At 40.3% G+C, this 19904-nt stretch overlaps 1 protein-coding gene across 1 annotated transcript; it reads right to left on the bottom strand.

Annotated features, from left to right (window-relative positions):
* Positions 1-16705: 16705 nt before the first annotated feature.
* LOC112729849 (putative disease resistance protein At3g14460) lies at positions 16706-19702 on the bottom strand. The gene is made up of 4 exons (XM_025779992.1): positions 19672-19702; positions 18494-19002; positions 18088-18286; positions 16706-17628 (listed from the first exon to the last, which is right to left on the bottom strand). Exons 1-4 carry the CDS (start codon positions 19700-19702, stop codon positions 16706-16708), a joined length of 1662 nt encoding a protein of 553 aa, XP_025635777.1.
* Between the last annotated feature and the right edge of the window lie 202 nt (positions 19703-19904).

The following is a 19904-nucleotide window of genomic DNA, read 5'->3' as shown; positions in this document are numbered from 1 at the left end:
TCAACTATTAATCCTCTCTTATTCCATAAGATGCCTTGATATGTTGTTAGTGATTCAGAATTAAGGCAGAATGTCAGAGGAAAGAAGCATGCAAAAATGGAAGGAATACAAGAAGTGGAGAAACTGCTAAGCTGTCAGCCTGACCCTTCGCATCAAACGGCTATAACTTTAGCTACAGAGGCAAATGACACGGTTTCAGTTGTGTTGGAATGCTACGTCCGGGGCTTCGATTTGATATATAATATGCTATAGTTTCTTGACGCTAGGCGACGCGACCGCGTGATCCATGCGGCCGCGTCGCAGTGACGGAAACCAGCGCATTTGAATTCGCACCAGCGAATTCTGGCTATTCTGACCGTTTGCGGCCCAAAAAATACAGATTAGAGGCTATAAAGTGGGGGAATGCATCCATTCATCATCAGGCTTTCATATTCACAATTTTAGAGTAAGTATTTTAGAGAGTTCTCTCCTTCTCTTAGGATTTAGATTAGGATTTTTTCACTTCATGATTATTTCATCTTTTGCGATCACAGTTCAATGTTCCTTTTATTTATTTTTCATTTAATTTATAACTCTTCCATGTTACATTTGATGTCTTTATTAGTGCTAATTGAGGTATTTTCAGATCTATGATTGCTTTCCTTTATTTAAATATTTTAGATTTTTCCCTTTTGGCTTTGGTTGATTTATTGGTAACGCTTGAGCTGTCAATAAAGCAGTGGTTGAAATTGGGAGTTGCTCCAATAACTCTAGTCTTTCCATAGGAATTGACTAGAACATGAGGATTAAGCTAATTAATCCTCTTGATTTACCTTCATAGTTAGAGGTTAACAAAGTGGGATTAAAACCCATTCTCATCGCAATTGATAAGGATAAGACTTCCAGTTCTCCATACCTTGCCAAGAGATTTTATTGTTATTATTTTATTTACTTGTCATTCAATATATTCCCGCTACCTCCTAATAACCCCAATTTACAACTCATAACAATAATAAGAACATACCTCCCTGCAATTCCTTGAAAAGACGACCCGAGGTTTAAATACTCGGTTATCAATTTCAAAGGGGTTTGTTACTTGTGACACCCAATACGTTTGTATGAAAGGACTTTTGTTGGTTTAGAAGCTATACTTGCAACGAGGATTTATCTGCAAATTTCTAGACCACGCAAAAGTTCTCTCATCAAAATGGCGCCGTTGCCGGGGAATTGCAAACGTGTGCCTTATTATTGGTTATTGTAAATATTTTTTATTTTTGCTTGTTTATTTATTTTTATTTTGTTTTATTTTTGCTTTTTCATAAATTAAGAGGTTATTGGTTTTTATTTAGTTATTACAAAATTTTTCAAAATTTGTTATTAGTGTTCATCTTGATCTTCGAGTTGTTCTTCGCGTTCATCTTGACCTTCAAGCTGTTCTTAGTTGTTTTCTTCGTTTTGATCTAAAAATTTGAAATTTGGTGTCATTTTATTATTTTTCTCTTTCTTCATTAAATTCAAAAATATTTTTAATTAATTTTTTCGAAAAAAAAATTTCAGATTTTTATTTTTAAAATTTTTATCTTATCTTATCTTATTTCAAAAATCAAATTTCAAAATTCAAATTTAAAAATTTTCAAAATTTAATTTTTAAATTCAAAATTTAAATAACCTTTTAATTAAAATTTATTTTTATTTTCATTTTTAATTTTTATTTACTATTATGAACTCTCACCCCTTTGGCTATGAGTTTGGTTACAATTATGTTGCAGGAAGAAGAAATTACAATGAGAACATGCATCAAGGTTGGAACAATCAAAGATGGGAGGAGCCACAAGGATTTGATCAACCCTCATGGCAACAACCACCTCCAGTGAACTATCAACAACCACCACCATATGCCTATGAACCCTTTCCTCAACATGACTTTGGACCACCATACTCATAAGCCTCTTTCCGCCATTTACCTCCATATGACCCTAACCCTCAACCACCATACCAACCACCTTATGAGCCATATGAACCATATATAGAACCACCCCAATTCCAATCCAATCACTTCCAATCACCACCACTTTCCTATGTATCATATCCAAGTCCGGCAACCCGAGAAGCAGAGGTTCGCCTAAAGGAAATAATAAATAAATTTCAAACAACCGTTCGACAACTGGAGCAAGTAGTAATTCAATGGGTTTCTAGGCGCTCAAATACACAAGGATCAGCCACAGCCCCATGTGAACAGTCTAACGAAGAGCGTAGCAGGAAGGAGACACTAGAGGCTCCAGTGGACAAGACAGAGCATGAATTCATACTTGAACAAGTAGAAGAAGCTGTCATCGTTCAAGAAGAAGAGTTGGTTGAAGACTTAGGAGATGCAGAACCTCCATGGGAAAGTTCAGTTATAGAACCCCCTTCCAAGACGTTTGAAATTGATGCTGAGAAGGGTGTACAACCTCCAAGGCATATCATAGTTGAAGACTTGGAAGAGGTTGATCAAGAGATGGAGATTCAAGAAGAAGAAGCACAACCTCCCATGCCCTTGGAAAGCAATGAAGAGAAGATTGAATTGGAAGAAAGCTACCAAGAGGAAGAGGTTGAAATTGAAGAAGCTCGCAAAGAGGTGGTAATTATCAGAGAAGAGCACAAGGGAGTGGAGCTTGCAATTTCATTAAAAACACCTCCCCCTAAGTTGCCATCATCCTTCACAACATTCAAGTGTGTAAAATTCATATCCCATAGCTTTCTAATCCCACTTGAATATGGGCTACTGGAGACGGATGGTCAACTTAGAGCTCTTTGTGGCATTAAGAGTAAGAAAAAGATGACCAGTGGTAAGAATTGTCCTGCAAGGTTCATTATGGTTGGAAGCTTTAAGTTTAAACGCAACGGTTGGTGTAGAGCTCAATTGAATGGGTCTAGGAAGTTGTTTGGAAGCTTCAGTGAGAATTCTAAAGCTGAACCACCCGGATGGAATCATGATAATCATCAAGAAGACGGGTGCAACAGCAAGATCTGGGACCCCGGAATCCATTCTATCAATAACCACTATTGGGCCTGGTCACTTGCTTTAACTTACTTGAAGGCTTTCTGCGCCTAGTTTGGGATCCCGGAGGTTACTGGAGATACAAACATTGGTGGAGATTCCTGGATGAATTCAAGCACAAGCCACCATAACAGGAAACTCACCAAATGTCCAACTTAAGGACTCTAACTAAAAGTGCTAGGTGGGAGACAACCCACCATGGTATGATCGTTCATTTTTCATTTTTATTTAGTTTTATTTGTTTTCGAGTTTTATTTTATTTTATTATATTGAACCTGGAGTTTTGCATCACATTCATATTAACACTGCATTCTGCATCTTTTTTTCAGATTATCAAAAAAAAAAAAAACAGCGAGCACGCGACGCGTCCGCGTCGCAAGGAGATGGGAGACAATATTAATATGAACAGAGAGTTACGCAGGAGCAGCGCTGGAGGCGTGCCAATGGCACAAATTACCCCACGCGACCGCGTCATATGGGAATAATGACCTCCCACGCGACCGCGTCACCCACGCGACCGCGTGACCTGAAATCGGCGTAAAAAGGGTGTATGGCAGAAAGTTGAGCTGGAGTTGGGCTGGACTTGTGCTGGAAGCCCAAGCCCTACCACGCGAACGCGTGCCCCACGCGTCCGCGTCATTTTTAAAAGAAAGGCCACTCACGCAATCGCGTCGACCACGCATCGCGTCACCCAGAATTTGGTAAAAAGAGTTCGAACAGAGAGTTGTGCGACCGCGAGGCTGCACTCGCGCCACTAGCACAAATCAAGTCACGCGATCGCGTGCCCACGCGTCCGCGTCACCTGACCTTATTGCGCACCACGCGACCGCGTCACCCACGCGATCGCGTCGCCAACGTCGCACAACCTATCCAGATTAGTGCCAAATTTCTTATCTTTTCTCTTCTAATCCTAATTTCTTCCTTCTCTCTCCTTTCTCACTTTCTTTTCTACTTCTCATTCTTTTCACTTTCATTTTATTTTATTTAATTTAATTGCATACTTTCATTCATTGCATATTTTATTTTTCTAAAGTTATTATTGGTGTTCAATATTCTTATTCAACTGTTACATCTTTTCTGGTATTTTCCTGGTGCTTAGTGACTTGTTTAATTCTGATTGGGTAATATTATTTAAATCAATGCTAATTTTATAATACTGATATTCCTTTTGCATTGACATGAACTCACATTGTCTTTCATTACCCACTCTCTTCCCATTGTTGCAAATTTTGCACCACTGGCATGCCATGGCTTCTATTGTTTTCTCACTTACATGTTGAAGCTTCCATGTAAATGAGACCCTTATCATTTGGCATTAACCCACCCATACTTCTTTTATTTTCTTATCTCTATTTCTGGGTTACTCTTCTCCCTTTTTCTTTCAGGATGGCCACCCGGAAGGGAAGCGGAAGACATTTTACATGGGGAGACAGACAAGTCCATCTGCACAATCCTTAGAGAAAAGCAACAGTTGAAACAACCCATCCACTTGCAAATCTCAGCATGCACCGAGGACGGTGCAATCTTTAAGTGTGGGGAGGTCGATACCGATCTCCATGGGTTAGTTATTTCCTGACTCAACACCAAAATTTTTATTTTATTTGTTTGTTCATTGTTGCATTTGCATGTTTGATTGCATATTTGTTTAATTTTGTGCATATTTTACCACTTGGTTGAAGTAATATTTTCTTTTTCAAAAAAACCTTTTAAGAGCATTTCACTAATTTGAATAAAATTTAATGTTACACTTGTTTGAAGAGATATTATACTGGAACATGGTTTAGAGCTCGAACACACAAAACCAGTGAGATTTTGAGCTTATTTAAATTGGTTGCATTTTATCAACCAATATTCTGTTTTGGTGTGTATTTTTCTCTCTAAAATTGTGATCTTTGTCTTGCTTAATTCTATATTTCCATGGTTTAATGTATGCATGCACTTACATGATTGAGGCCTTTGTTTCACTGAGCTTACATACCCATATGGCCTTACCTTTCATTATCCTTTGCAAACCAATTTGAGCCTATTATACCCCTTTGTTCCTTACTTTAGCACATCATTAACTCTAAGCGGAAAATAATAATGTCCTTAATTTGAATCCTTAGTTAGCTTAGACTAGTGAGAGTGCTCATAAATTAAGTGTAGGGAAGCGAATTTGGAAACAATTGGTTTGAGAATTGAGTATGTTAGAATTTTCTGAAAATGTGAAAAAAATGTTTAGGACATGATTCATGCATCCAATAATTTAATCATATGCATTGAAAAAAATAAAAGAAAAAGAAAAATTATGTATTAAAAAAAAAAAGAAAAGAGGAAAAAGAGCAAATAAGAAAAAGGGGACAAAATGCCCCAAAGTAAATGTTGAAAACAATGCATATGAATTGTACTTGAAATTAGAATGCATGAATATGTGGAAAACATGGTTGATGGATAGTTAGATTTTGTACTATGATTATATGGATTGTTTAAGTTAGGTGGAAAGTTTAAGTTAATTAAGGATTCAGATTTTAGTCCACTTGGCCAAATACAATCCTACCTTAACCCTAACCCCATTACAACCCTTAAAAGACCTCTTGATATGTGTATTTGTGCATTAAAATTATGTTGATTGTTAGATGAAGAGCAAGCCTTAGAAAGCAAGGTTAGTAGAGAATTGAGAGAATCGAACCTTAAACACTTGAGTGACTAGAGTGTATACACTACCAGTGAGGGTTCGATGCTCAATTCCTTGTTCCCTGCTTTCATGAGCTATTTTCTTCTACAAGTCTATTTGTACTTCATTTTTTATGATTTGAATTAGTGAAATCCAGTTCATATTTATTCTTGGAGAACTTATTTACTCTTAACCAAGTAAGTAAAAGCATTTAGCATGTAGTTGCATTCATAGGTTGCATTTCATGCATTCTACCATTCCTCTTCATTTCTTTATAGCTTCTCTTGAGCTTAGCATGAGGACATGCTAATGTTTAAATGTGGGGAGGTTGATAAACCACTATTTTATGGTTTATTTTGTGCTCAATTGAGTGATTTTTATCTACTCTTTACCCACTTATTCATACTATTTGCATGGTTTTACATTTACCTTCCTAATTATGTGCTTTGATTGAAAACATGCTTCTTTGGACTTATAATTGCTAATATTAATCCTCTCTTATTACCATAAGATGCCTTGATATGTGTGTTAAGTGATTTCAGAGATTATAGGGCAGGAATGGCTCAGAGGATGGAAAGGAAGCATGCAAAAATGGAAGGAATACAAGAAGTTAGAGAAACTGCTAAGCTGTCCAACCTGACCTCTTCGCACTCAAACGGCTATAACTTTAGCTACAGAGGTCCAAATGACACGGTTTCAGTTGCGTTGGAATGCTAACGTCCGGGACTTCGATTTGATATATAATATTCTATAGTTCTCCTAACGCTAGGCGACGCGATCGCGTGATCCATGCGGCCACGTCGCAGTGACGGAAACCAGCGCATTTGAATTCGCAACCAGCGAATTCTGGGCTATTTCTGACCCAGTTTGCGGCCCAGAAAATACAGATTAGAGGCTATAAAGTGGGGAAATGCATCCATTCATCATCAGGCTTTCATATTCACAATTTTAGGAGTAGATGTAGTTTTTAGAGAGAGAGGTTCTCTCCTCTCTCTTAGGATTTAGAATTAGGATTCTTTTCACTTCATGATTATTTCATCTTTTGCGATCACAGGTTCAATGTTTCTTTTATTTATTTTTCTAATTTAATTTATGAACTCTTCCATGTTACATTTGATGTCTTTATTAGTGCTAATTTGAGGTATTTTTAGATCTATGATTGCTTTCCTTTATTTAAATAATTTAGATTTTTTCCTTTTGGCTTTGGTTGATTTATTGGTAACGCTTGAGCTGTCAAATAAAGCAGTGGTTGAAATTGAGAGTTGCTCCAATAACTCTAGTCTTTCCATAGGAATTGACTAGGACCTGAGGATTAAGCTAATTAATCCACTTGATTTACCTTCATAGTTAGAGGTTAACAAAGTGGGATTAAAACCCAATTCTCATCGCAATTGATAAGGATAGGACTTCCAGTTCTCCATACCTTGCCAAGAGATTTTATTGTTATTATTTTATTTTACTTGTCATTTAATATATTCCCGCCTTACCTCCTAATAAACCCCAATTTACAACTCATAACCAATAATAAGAACATACCTCCCTGCAATTCCTTGAAAAGACGACTCGAGGTTTAAATACTCGGTTATCAATTTCAAAGGGGTTTGTTACTTATGACACCCAACACGTTTGTATGAAAGGACTTTTGTTGGTTTAGAAGCTATACTTGCAACGAGGATTTATCCGCAAATTTCTAGACCACGCAAAAGTTCTCTCATTAGTGGATTCAATGGTTCTTTTGTGTGTTTCTTTGGTTGATTCCAAGTTTTGTCAGCAGCTTAGGCAGTTTCATAGGGTTTGTAGTAGTGTTGGTGAGGAAAACAATTACGAACTTGTACCTCCTACTTCTGAAGAGAGAGTTTGTTTCTCTACTCGGGTTGCTGGAGATCGCCATTTTTTCTATGCTTACGATTTCTTTTTTGGTCAGATGAGTATCACCCTTCCTTTTACTGATTTGAAACCAACCTGTTATGGTCCTGTAATGTTGCTCCTTCCCAACTTCACCCCAATTCCTGGGGTTTCATAAAAATCTTTCAATTGTTGTGTGATGGATTCGGTATTCCTGCTTCGCAATCTCTATTCTTCTATCTCTTTGTTTTGACGAAGCCTGGGGTAGTAAAGAAGAAAGCAGCTTGGGTTTCTTTCCGAGCTTCCCAGGGAAAGAAGGTCTTCCCCATATTTGATGAATCCTTTCGTGATTTTAAAAATTACTTTTTTAAGGTCCGAGCTGTTGAAGGAGCTTGGCCCTTTTTTCTGGATGAAAATAACGAGCCCGCCTTTCCTTTGGAATGGCAAAAAGATGTGAGAGTATCTAGATATACATGAGAAATGTTGGATGAGGCTGAGCAAGCTTTTGTGACTGTCTTGGAAGAGTACTGGGGTCAGCCTCCTCATCTCGACACAAAGAAATTTTTAACCAATCCCTCTCTCCTCCAAACTGAGCTGGGTAGTTTATATTTTTGATTTTCCTCTATTTGTTCTGTTCCTATGTAAATTCTTTTCCGATTTGTGACTTGATTCCTTACTGTTGTGTTTGCTTGCAGAGATGATTAAGAATAACAAATCCATGAAGGCCTTCAAACGGGCAAGGAAAGCTACCGCGGCCCAAAACGTCTCGGCCAGGGCGGCCGGGGAGGGATCATCCCAATCTCAGTCGAAGCCGGCCGTGCCGAGCTCTCCTGGGACGAGGAAGGTAATCCCGACTCCCCGGGTTCGTTTGGTTGATCCTCCCCCAGCCTCTGTTGCCACTTCTGGTGCTCCTCCCAACAAGAAGCAGAAGACAATAGAGCCTTTCAACCTTGATGCCCCTGATTTCGATGCGGTCGAGTTCGTAGATCAGCAGATCGGTCCCTACGCTGCCCTCCCCATGGATGATGTATCACTCCTTCGCCATTTGGACTTTATAACTCGGAGTAGTGTAAAAATGGCACATATGGGAGCTGCCTTGTACCGAACTGCTCAAAATCTTCCTCTCCATGCCACCAAAGCCTTCATGGAGGAGGCTAAACAAGAGTTTGATCGGATGAAGAGTTTGAAGGAGGAACTTGAGGTGAAAGTGCCCAAACTGGAGAATGAGCTGAAGAATGAGAAGGCTAGCTCCCTTGCTTTGGCGGCTTCTTTGAAATTGGCCGAGGATACGGCATTGAGGCATAAAGACAGCTACGTCACCACTTATCGGGAAGTGATGCATCTTAGGGAGGAGTTAGCGTCGGTCCGAGTTGACTATTCCGAACTCCAGGATCACCTTGTAGGCAGCGTAAATGCTGCTTATGAGAACCTGAAGGAGCAGGTTCAGGTTCTTGCTCCTGAAGTCGACCTTGCTCTCTTCAGCCTGGACAATGTTGTGAGGGATGGTAATATTGTCCCTGACGACCAAGATGATGATGATGTCGAGCCTCCTCCTGCGCCTGCTGCCAAAGTGTCAACTCTTACAGTTTCTCCAGTTGAGGTCGATCATCCCGTATCCGATCCAGACTATCAAATCCTGAATCGAGATTATGGGACTGTGGATGTTGTGCCTATTCAGGCTCGCCCTCCTTTACCCCGTACTGATGCTACTAAGAAGGCTTCTGATGTTTAGCTGTTTTTTCTCTTGATTGTGTAGACAGCTCGGCTTGTGGGCTTTTAAACTCTTTATTTTGTAACTTTTATTTTGCTAACTGTTGTAACTTTTTAGTTGCTTGTTTAGCAACTTTTATTTCGAAAAACAAAGGTAGTTTCCAAGCCTTTGGGGCAGACTTTGGCGGCCTCTGAAGCTTGTTAAAACTTTTGTATTTTCATGCTTATTTGCACTTGACTTGGTATCTTTCTGGGTTTTAAGAATCTCGGAGCTTTGCTGTTTGACCTCCTTTGTGCTTGTGGCTTTGACTCCTTTTGAGGCGACCAAAAGGATAAAAAGAAAATCCTGTTTTGTATGGACCTTTGTGAGGTCTCTGCCAAGCGTAGTTTTCGCACTTCAATGTGGGTCGACTTCGTCATGTCGGGTCAAGATATTTTTGTAATCCTCTTTCTTGGACCTTGTTCAGGTCTCTTTCAGGGATTACTTCTATAACTTTTATGTTTTGGGCCGACTTCGTCACGTCGGGCCCTTCTAAGTTATTTTTGTAATCCTCTTTCTTGGACCTTGTTCAGGTCTCTTTCAAGGATTACTTTTATAACTTTTATGTTTTGGGCCAACTTCGTCACGTCGGGCCCTTCTAAGTTATTTTTGTAATCCTCTTTCTTGGACCTTGTTCAGGTCTCTTTCAGGGATTACTTTTATAACTTTTATGTTTTGGGCCGACTTCGTCACGTCGGGCCCTTCTAAGTTATTTTTGTAATCCTCTTTCTTGGACCTTGTTCAGGTCTCTTTCAGGGATTACTTTTATAACTTTTATATTTTTGGGCCAACTTCGTCGCGTCGAGCCCTTCTAAGTTAAAGTAATCCTCTTTTATAGGGTTGGCCAGACCTCTTTCCAGGGTTTACTTATAACTTAGTTTGACTTGGTCCGACTTCTTAACGTCGACCAGTCTTTTTTAAGTTATTATTTAGCAATCCATCAAGACCTCGTCAGGTCCTTTCTCTGGATCACTTTCGATAACTTCTTGCATTATTCTGTTTTCATCTTTGCCGATTTGTAGAAGGTGGTTTAACTTCCTCGTTTAGTCGACCTTTAGATGAATCTGGTTTTCATCTCTGTTGGTCTTTTATCGTGATCGTGCAGTGAATTCGTTTTTCACTTTCTGCCGATCAGTTGCTTTATAATCGGACGATGAATGTTCAGATTAATGCGTCTCGAAAACTTGTAGAATTGTCTCATATATTTTATTTAAAAGAAAATGAAAATATGTACATATATATTTTTTATCCTTTTGAAGCAGATATTTTCTGGATCTCATCATGGTGCCTCATTAAAAAACCTTTTCAGGAAAAAGAGTGCTTCCTATGATGAGATCTTTTACCTTCTTTAGCTATAGTACCTTCTTAGGTTGCAGGCGTACCACGATCTGGGAAGCTCTCGCCCGTCGAGTTCGGATAGTCTGTAGTAGCCCTTCCCAAGTACCTCTACAACTCGGTAGGGTCCTTTCCAGTTTGCTGCCAACTTTCCTTCTCCGGGTCGAGTTGTTTCTATATCATTTCGGATTAGAATGAGATCATTCTCAGCGAAACCACTTGGCACTACCTTTTGATTATATTTGGAAGCCATTCGTCGTTTTAGTACTTCTTCCCTGATCCGAGCTCTTTCTTGGATTTCAGGAAGTAGGTCGAGCTCTTCCCTTCGAAGTTGGGAGTTGGCTTCTTCATTGTAATGGACTACTCTAGGCGACCCTTCCTCGATCTCTACTGGGATCATAGCCTCCGTTCCGTATGCTAATCGGAAGGGTGACTCCTTTGTGGTGGAATGTGGCATTGTTCGATATGCCCATAGGACTTGTGGAAGTTCTTCGGCCCAAGCTCCCTTTGCGTCCTGTAATCTTCGTTTTAGTCCAGCCAATATGACCTTGTTGGCAGCTTCGGCTTGTCCATTAGCTTGGGGATGTTCTACGGAAGTGAACTGGTGTTTTATATTCAAGTCGGCTACTAATTTTCTGAAGCCTGCATCTGTGAATTTAGTGCCATTGTCTGTGGTGATGGAGTATGAAACCCCGAACCTTGTGACAATATTTCTATATAGGAATTTCCGGCTTCTTTGAGCAGTGGCGTTGGCTAGGGGCTCTGCCTCGATCCATTTTGTGAAATAGTCTACCCCTACTATGAGGAATTTAACTTGCACCGATCCCTGGAAAAAGGGTCCGAGAAGATCAAGTCCCCATTTTGCAAATGGCCAAGGTGAAGTTACGCTGATGAGCTCTTCCGGCGGGGCGATGTGGAAGTTGGAATGTTTCTGGCATGGTGGACATGTCTTTACAAACTCTGTAGCTTCCTTTTGTAGAGTTGTTCAATAAAACCCCGCCCGGAGTACTTTTTTGGTGAGAGCTTGTGCTCCAAGATGATTGCCACAAATGCCACTGTGTACTTCCTCTAAAACTTTCCTTGTGTTGGAGGTCGGCACACATTTTAATAATGGTATTGAAATCCCTCTTTTGTATAGGGTATTGTCTATGATAGTGTAGTATTGTGCCTCCCATTTTAATTTCTTTGCCTCCTTTTCATCTGTGAGGAGTGTTTCTGTTTTGAGGTAGCTAATTATGGGGGTCATCCATCCTTGATCCTGACATGTTATGGCCAGGATTTTTTCCTCTTCCGAGACTGACGGGCTCTGTAGCATTTCCTAGATGAGGCTTCTGTTGTTGCCCCCTGGTTTGGTGCTGGCTAACTTTGAGAGTGCGTCAGCTCAGGCATTTTGTTCGTGGGGTATGTGGTGGATCTTATATTCCCCGAGCTGTCCGAGCTGTTCCCTGGTCTTATCCAAATATTTTTTCATGGTGGGATTTTTGGCTTAGTAGCTTCCTGTTATTTGTGAGGTGACTACTTGTGAATCGCTGAAGATGTTGAGTTTTTGAGCTCCCACCTCCTTAGCTAGCTTCAAACCAGCTAGTAACGCTTCATATTCCGCCTGGTTGTTTGAGGCCGGGAACCCAAATTTGAGGGAGAGCTCAACTTGGGTTCCTTGGTTGCTTTCTATTATCACACCTGCGCCGCTTCCAGTCTTATTCGAGGAACCGTCCACGTAGAAATTCCATTCTGTGGGGGTTTTCAGGGTGTCTGTGAATTCTGCAATGAAGTCGGCTAAGTACTGTGATTTGATGGCTGTCTGAGCTTCATATTGGAGGTCGAACTCGGATAACTCGACTGCCCATTGTAAAATTCTACCTGCTAGATCCGTTTTCTACAATATCCTTCTTATGGGTTGGTTGGTCTGAACCTTAATGGTATGAGCCTGGAAGTACGGGCGAAGTTGTCGAGACGTCAGTATGAGAGCATAGGCAAACTTTTCTATTTTTTGGTAGTTCAGCTCGGATCCTTGCAGCGCTTTACTAATGAAGTATATAGGTTGTTGCCCTTTGTCGTCCTCTCGAACCAGTGCCGAGGCTACTGCCCGACTTTCTACCGCGAGGTATAATACGAGTGGCTCTTCCTCTCGTGGTCGAGTTAGATAGGTGGTCATCCCAGGAAACTTTTGAAATCCTGGAAGGCTTGCGCGCACTCCATTGTCTATTCGAACTTCTTTCCTTTCCTTAAAGTGGCATAGAAGGGGAGAGATCTTATCGCTGATCCTGCTAAGAATCTGGATAAGGCTGCCAATCTCCCGTTGAGTTGGTGTACCTCTCTGACACAAGTTGGGCTCTTTATGTTGAGTATGGCCTGGAATTTGTCCGGATTTGCCTCAATTCCTCTTTGTGTGAGCATGAAACCTAAGAATTTGCCTGCTTCTACTGCAAAGGTGCATTTTGCAGGATTGAGTCGCATGTTATGCTTCCTTATAGTGTCGAACACTTGGGCCAGGTCGGACAATAATGTCTCTTCACTTTGTGTCTTTATTAACATGTCGTCCACGTAGACTTCCATGATTTTTCCAATATGATCTGAAAAGACTTTATTCATTAGCCTTTGATAAGTAGCTCCCGTATTCTTGAGACCGAAAGGCATCACAATGTAGCAGTAATTTGCTTTTGGTGTTAAAAACATGGTCTTTTCTTGATCTGGTGGATACATAGGGATTTGATTGTATCCGGAATATGCATCCATAAACGAGAGGTATTTATATCCGGATGAGGCATCTACCAGAGCGTCGATACTTAGGAGTGGGTAAGGATCTTTTGGGCAGGCTTTGTTGAGATCGGTGTAGTCGGTGCACATTCGCCACTTCCCATTTGATTTTTTCACCAAGACGACGTTAGCTAGCCATAGTGGGTACTTGACTTCTCTTATGAATCCTGCCTCCAGTAGTGCTTGTACCTGTTCTTCCACAACTTGGGATTGTTCTGTCCCAAGTTTTCTTCGTCTCTGCTATACCGGCCGAGATCCTAGATAGACCGCCAACTTGTGACACATTAGTTTGGGGTCTATGCCTGGCATGTCTGCAGCTTTCCATGCGAAGAGATCGACATTATCTCGTAAGAACTGTACTAGTAATTCTTTTGCGTCTCCTTTTAGGATCGTGCCAATATTAGTTGTTTTGTCCGAGGTGTCTCCGATCTAAACTTTCTCTACTTCACCTTCGGGCTGTGGTCGTAGTTCTTCTCGTCTCTGAACTCCACCAAGCTCAATTGTATGGAATTCTTCTCCTCTGCCTTTGAGATTTAGACTTTCGTTGTAGCAGCGGCGTGCCATCTTTTGATCTGCTTTTATCGTAGCTATCCCTTCTGTGGTTGGAAATTTCATGCATAGATGTGGAGTTGAGACTATTGCACCGAGTTGATTTAGTGTTGTCCGACCTATTAAGGCATTGTAGGCTGAACTTACGTCGACCACGATGTAGTCTATTTTAAGTGTTCTGGATTGGTTTCCTTTTCCGAAAGTTGTATGTAGTGACACGTATCCCAGGGGTTGTACTGGGGTATCTCCCAGTCCGAACAGGCTGTTTGGGTATGCTCTAAGCTCTTTTTCTTCTAAGCCGAGCTTGTCGAAGGCAGTTTTAAATAAGATGTCGGCGGAGCTCCCTTGGTCTATTAGTGTGCGGTGGAGATTGGCGTTTGCCAGTATGATGGTGATGACCATGGGATCGTCGTGTCCTGGGATGATACTGGACGCGTCTTCCTTGGTGAACGTAATTGCAGGAATGCCGGGTGCTTCCTCCTTTCCTTCGACATGATATACTTCTTTAAGATGTCTTTTGCGGGATGACTTGGAGATTCCTCCTCCTGCAAATCCTCCGTGTATCATATGAACATGTCTTTCTGGCGTACGAGGTGATCGCTCGGTTTGTCCGACCTCCTCGTCCCTTCTCCTTTTTCTTTGCTCATCGTCTCGGGTGGCCAAATACCGATCTAGTTTTCCTTCTCTCATTAACTTTTCTATGATATTTTTTAGATCGAAGCATTCGTTGGTGGAATGTCCATGGACACGATGGTATTCACAATACTCGTTTCGGTTTCCCCCTCCTCTTTTGCCTTTGAGGGGTCGAGCTGGGGGTATTTTCTCCGTATGGCAGACTTCTTTGTAGACATCTACCAGCGATACTCTAAGTGGAGTATAATTATGATACTTTTTTATTTTCTCCCCTTGTCAATCTTCCTTCTTTTTGGACTCTTTAACTTTGTCTCGGTAGGGAAATCCGGACTTTGAGATTTCTCCTAACCGAGAGTTTTCTTCCATGTTGATGTATTTCTCCGCTCGCTCTTGCACTTCATCTAGAGATGTGGGATATTTCTTTGATATAGATTGGCTAAAAGGTCCCTCTCGTAGGCCATTGATGAGGCCCATGATGGCGGCCTCTGTTGGCAAGCTTTGTATATCTAGGCATATTTTGTTGAATCTTTTCATGTACTTGCGAAGACTTTCCCGAACTCCTTGCTTGATTCCTAGTAGACTGGGGCGTGCTTAGCCTTGTCTTTTTGGATGGAGAATCTGGCCAGGAATTTTTTGGCTAGGTCATCAAAGCTTAAGATGGACTTTGGAGGTAGGTTGTCGAACCATCTGATTGCTGTCTTCGTGAGAGTCGTGGGAAAAGCTTTGCAGCGAACGGCGTCTGAGGCGTCAGTGAGGTACATTCTGCTTCTGAAGTTGCTGAGATGATGGTTGGGATCTGTAGTGCCATTATACAAAGTCATATCCGGGAGCTTGAAGTCCTTAGGAATTTTAGTTTTCATGATTTTCCTAGTGAATGGATCTTGATCTTTGCGTGAATTGTCCTCAGGGGTGGTCCGGGTAGCTTTTGCTTTGAGATCAGCGTCGAGTTGTAGGAGTTTATCTTTTAATTCGCGACGTCGTCTTAGCTCTCTTTGTAGATCCTTGCCAACTTCTCATTGATGCTGGCTTTCTTTTTCAAGTTGCTTTAAACGATCTTGAAGTGCTTCTATTACTCCCGGATTTGATGAGTTTTTGTCTCCGTTAGATTCCGGAGTATCTTTCGGCGTAGTGTCTGCGTTTTTGTGTGGTGTTCTATCCTCTAGATCTGAATCGTGGTCATTGTCATGGTCGTCCGCCATGGTGATGGGATGACTTCCAGGTTCCCCAGCAACGGCGCCAATGTTTCGAGGGTTATCTGAAACTGTAGGTCGATCTCGGACGAGATCTTTTATGCTGATCGGAGATGACGTGTCCGGTTGTAAGAGGAGGCCGGAGCTGTCGTGTCCGACTTATTGAGCTTGGCTGCACTACTGATCCTTCACCACCGGAGGGTGGGGGTACCTGCAAGGGACTCCGATGCTTAACTTAGCAAGGGTATTAAGCAGGTTTTTAGTAGAATCAGAGTATGAGTTATACCTGGGTGCTCCAGTGTATTTATAGTGGTTGTAGAGTGACCTTTTAGATAAGATAAGTTAGTTATCTTATCTTATCTTATCTTTTTGAGTTGAGGTCAGCTTATCTTCAAGGGAACCGCCCTTATCCCAGTAGGCTTGGACTGTCTTTGGATTTGGATCGTGTTTCTCTATTTGGGCCCTTTATTGGGCTTTTCTGGTAATTTGGCCGAGCTCTTTGAGAAGAGGTCGGATGATCTGACCTGAGAAGGTCGGTCGCTTTGCCGCTAACCATCCCGGGTCGGACAGCTTGACCCAGGGTGTGAACACAGTCTGAGATTTCTAGACTTGGAAAGCATCGCAAATAGAGAGTCTCAAGGGAGGACGGCAGGCAACCGTCCATGGGGAAGGAATTGATGTTATCATAAGGATGTTCAATGTCAAGATGTGTAAGATAGTGATTACGCAAGTCCATGGATGCTAGGTACGTGACCAGCTTCTTGCAACTTCGGATGTCAAGCATTCTCAGGTTTGGTGGCAAACCCCCTTCAGGAAATGACTCAATTTCTGAGCAATCGCTTAGGAAGAGATCCTCTAGATGGGGTGCAACCATCTCAAAAGACACAAGACTAGGACAGCTGTTGATGCTTAAAGAGCAGAGACTTGAAGTTGAAGCAGCAGTAGGATATGATTCCTCCAGAGACCTCATATTTTTAATTACAGGATGAAATTCTGAGTGCAGTGAGATTTGGAAAGCTTGCCAAAGGGAAGGACACGAGTGAAAAACAACTGTCAAATATTGATACCGACTGTAATGACTCACGCAGCTTCTGCGACATTGGGAACTCTAGATATGGGCAACCGAGAATTTCCAAGTTTTGCAATGAAAAAGGCAAACATGCTCCAGGAAATGATATGGACGAATAACATCTTGAGATTCTTAAAGATTGTAGACAGTTTAGTTGGTTGCGAGCAATGGCCTCAAAGACGGCCTCCACTTGGTGGGGTCCTTCAACAGATAACTTGAGCATTGCATCTACTCTTGGGAGAGTAAAAGCAAGTTGAGCACATTGACTAATGCGAATGCTTTTCAAAGCAGGTAGTTGGCTGGGTAAATCTCCCCTTAACAAAGGACAATTTCGCATTGTAAGCACCCTAAGCCAAGGAAAAGCATCCAACTCAAACTCAGATGAAACTGAAAGCCACTCCTCCCAACAATACATATCAGAAAAACACAGAGTTTTAAGCATTGGAAAGGGTGTCCCGCAAAAAGAAGATTCATCATCTTTGTTAAACTTGGCACCGACGCGCGTTAATTTGTTAAACTCGTTAAGCTGCAAGTGCTTCAAAGAGGGTAGCTGTCCAACAGAAGGAAGCTCAAAACAATTGCTGCAGCATTTCAAGTAGATTTTGGTCATATTTCTGAAGGAAGAATGTCCTAACCAATTTGGAAATGTTTGACCCATGTACTCATTGATTGATAGCTCTCTCAAGTTTGTGTGAGGCCTTAGATTGTTGATTATATCTTGAGAATCAGCCGTATCGTTGTCCGATGACCAAGTCAAATATAGACTCCTAATGTTCTTCTTCTCAGCCATTCTTGCCTCCAAAGCTTGATCACCATCAATGACATTCTCTAATGGGCAAATGCGAAGCATCTCGTGAATATTTGCAAGAGCTCCCAATTCTTTATTCCATTATTCTCTGCAAGTTTGCCGACAACAAAGTCACTTAGTGCATGTTTGGGTGCCATTATTTTGTTAAAAAAATCCAAAAAAAGATTTTTTTTTATTTTTTAACGTGTTTGGCAAATTTCTAGTAGTAAAAATAAAAGCACTAGTAAAATCAAAAAAAGATCTTTTTTGAGAAGCTATAATTTACATCTTTTTTTTAAAAGATCTTTTTTCCTTAAAACAAGATGTTTTTCATGTAATAAATAAACAAAAAAGTACTTTTATATTGTTATACACAAACATAATAGATAGATAAAAAGACTTTTTTACATGAGATATCCAAACATAAAATTACTTTTACTTCTCTATAAGATCTTTTAAAAAAAGATAACTCGAAAAAAAATCTTTTCTTAAAAGCTCACCCAAACAAGCCCTTAAAAACTGCAAATCCCTCATTTTGCTTATTCCTTTTGGCATCTCTTCAAGACCAGCTCCTTCAATATCAATATGACGTAAATTTACAAGATCTTGCATATTGTTGGGTAGCTTCATTAGCCAACGACATTTATTCAACTTTAATGTTTGGAGATTGTACAAAGTACACAATTCCTCAGGCAATGTCTGTATACATGTATACAAGAGATCCAAATAACGCAGATGAATCAATTTACCTATTGAATTGGGTAATGAATAAAGAGGAAATGTATTAAATGACAAAATTCTTAAGCACTTCAGCTGTGATGAAAAGATATGAGGAGCGTTTTCCATATTGAAAGGATGATCATCATCATTCAAATTTATTTCAAGAAATGTCCTCACATCCTTTACCCTACCACAAGCTACAACAAGTTGCGAGCAGGGATAGTTTCCTCTTGAGTTATGCAATAAATGACGAGTTTTATTGCTGATCCTGTTATTTTTCTCAAGTTTTTTAGCTCTAAAATAGAATTCTCCAGCATAAATTGTTGCCAAATCATGCATGATATCATGAATCACATAGAAGCTGTTATCAGTACTAGAGGACTGAAAAAAGGACCTTGCAACCAATTGATCGAAATATTCACAACCAAGTTCTTCCAAAGACTTTTTTCCTTTTGGCTGTAAAAGTTCCTCTGCCATCCATAGCAAGACCAGCTCACCTTTATCAAATTCATAATCTTTTGGAAACAAAGAACAATAAACAAAGCATCGCTTTAGATTTGAAGGAAGATAATGATAGCTAATTCTTAATGCAGGAATAATCTCGTCATTTTGATCTTCAAAAACTTCCCGTAGTTCACTTTTCAATACACTATCCCAATCCCTTTCATCATAGTTTATTGTACGTAATAAGGAACCTGTGAGATATATTTTCAAAATATGTAAAAAGCTATTTTGAAGAGTTACATCTCTTCATAGAGTTGTGACTTATTCAAAAGTTATACCTGTTAAAAGGTTGCAACTATTTGAATAGTTATGTCTGCTAAAAGGTTGTAACTATTTGAAAAGTTGTGTCTATTGAGTATGTAGCTGCATGTTGCATGTACTCTGTTTCTATAAATTTCCCTCATTTCATTATTGCTGAAGAATCCATCTCAATACTTTCTTTATGCGCTAAAAAAGAATAGAAAATATTATTTTGTAAATTATCATATATCGTAAGGCTTGACTGTGTGAGTGCATAAACAAGTCAAGTGTTCTTCATCGTATCCTACAAGAAATTCGCCAGTAACCCATTTTGCACACCATTGTATATTGGTGGGGGCGAATTAAGCCTAAAGAAAAATGTGTGTAACACACGCTTTGAAGAATTGCGCTATTTGATTCACTATCTCCTTTTCTCATAACTCACAATCTTTAGGCTTAATTATTCACCAATAAAACAAAAATGGCCGCTGCATCAATTAAGGAGATGATGTCGAATTTTGTCAAGTTAGAAAGATTTGAGGGTGGAAATTTCATACGATGACAAAAGAAAATGCACTTCCTTCTCACAACACTAAAAGTGGCATATGTTCTTACCATACCAAGACCACCAGAAGTTGAAGGGGAGACCATTGCAGAAACACGAGCCAGGCAAAAATAGGACAACGATGACTATATATGCACCGGGCACATACTCAATGGCATGGCTGATGCACTGTTTGATGTCTACCAAAATGTTGGGAGCGCAAAAGAACTATGTGACAAATTAGAGGCAAAATATATGGCCGAGGACGCAACAAGTAAGAAATTTCTTGTCACTCGCTTTAATAATTAT

The sequence above is a fragment of the Arachis hypogaea genome, chromosome 12 (assembly GCF_003086295.3).
Source record: "Arachis hypogaea cultivar Tifrunner chromosome 12, arahy.Tifrunner.gnm2.J5K5, whole genome shotgun sequence".
NCBI lineage: Eukaryota > Viridiplantae > Streptophyta > Magnoliopsida > Fabales > Fabaceae > Arachis > Arachis hypogaea.
The sequence above is the reverse complement of the archived record's forward strand: the minus strand, read 5'-3'. Positions and strand labels throughout refer to the sequence as shown.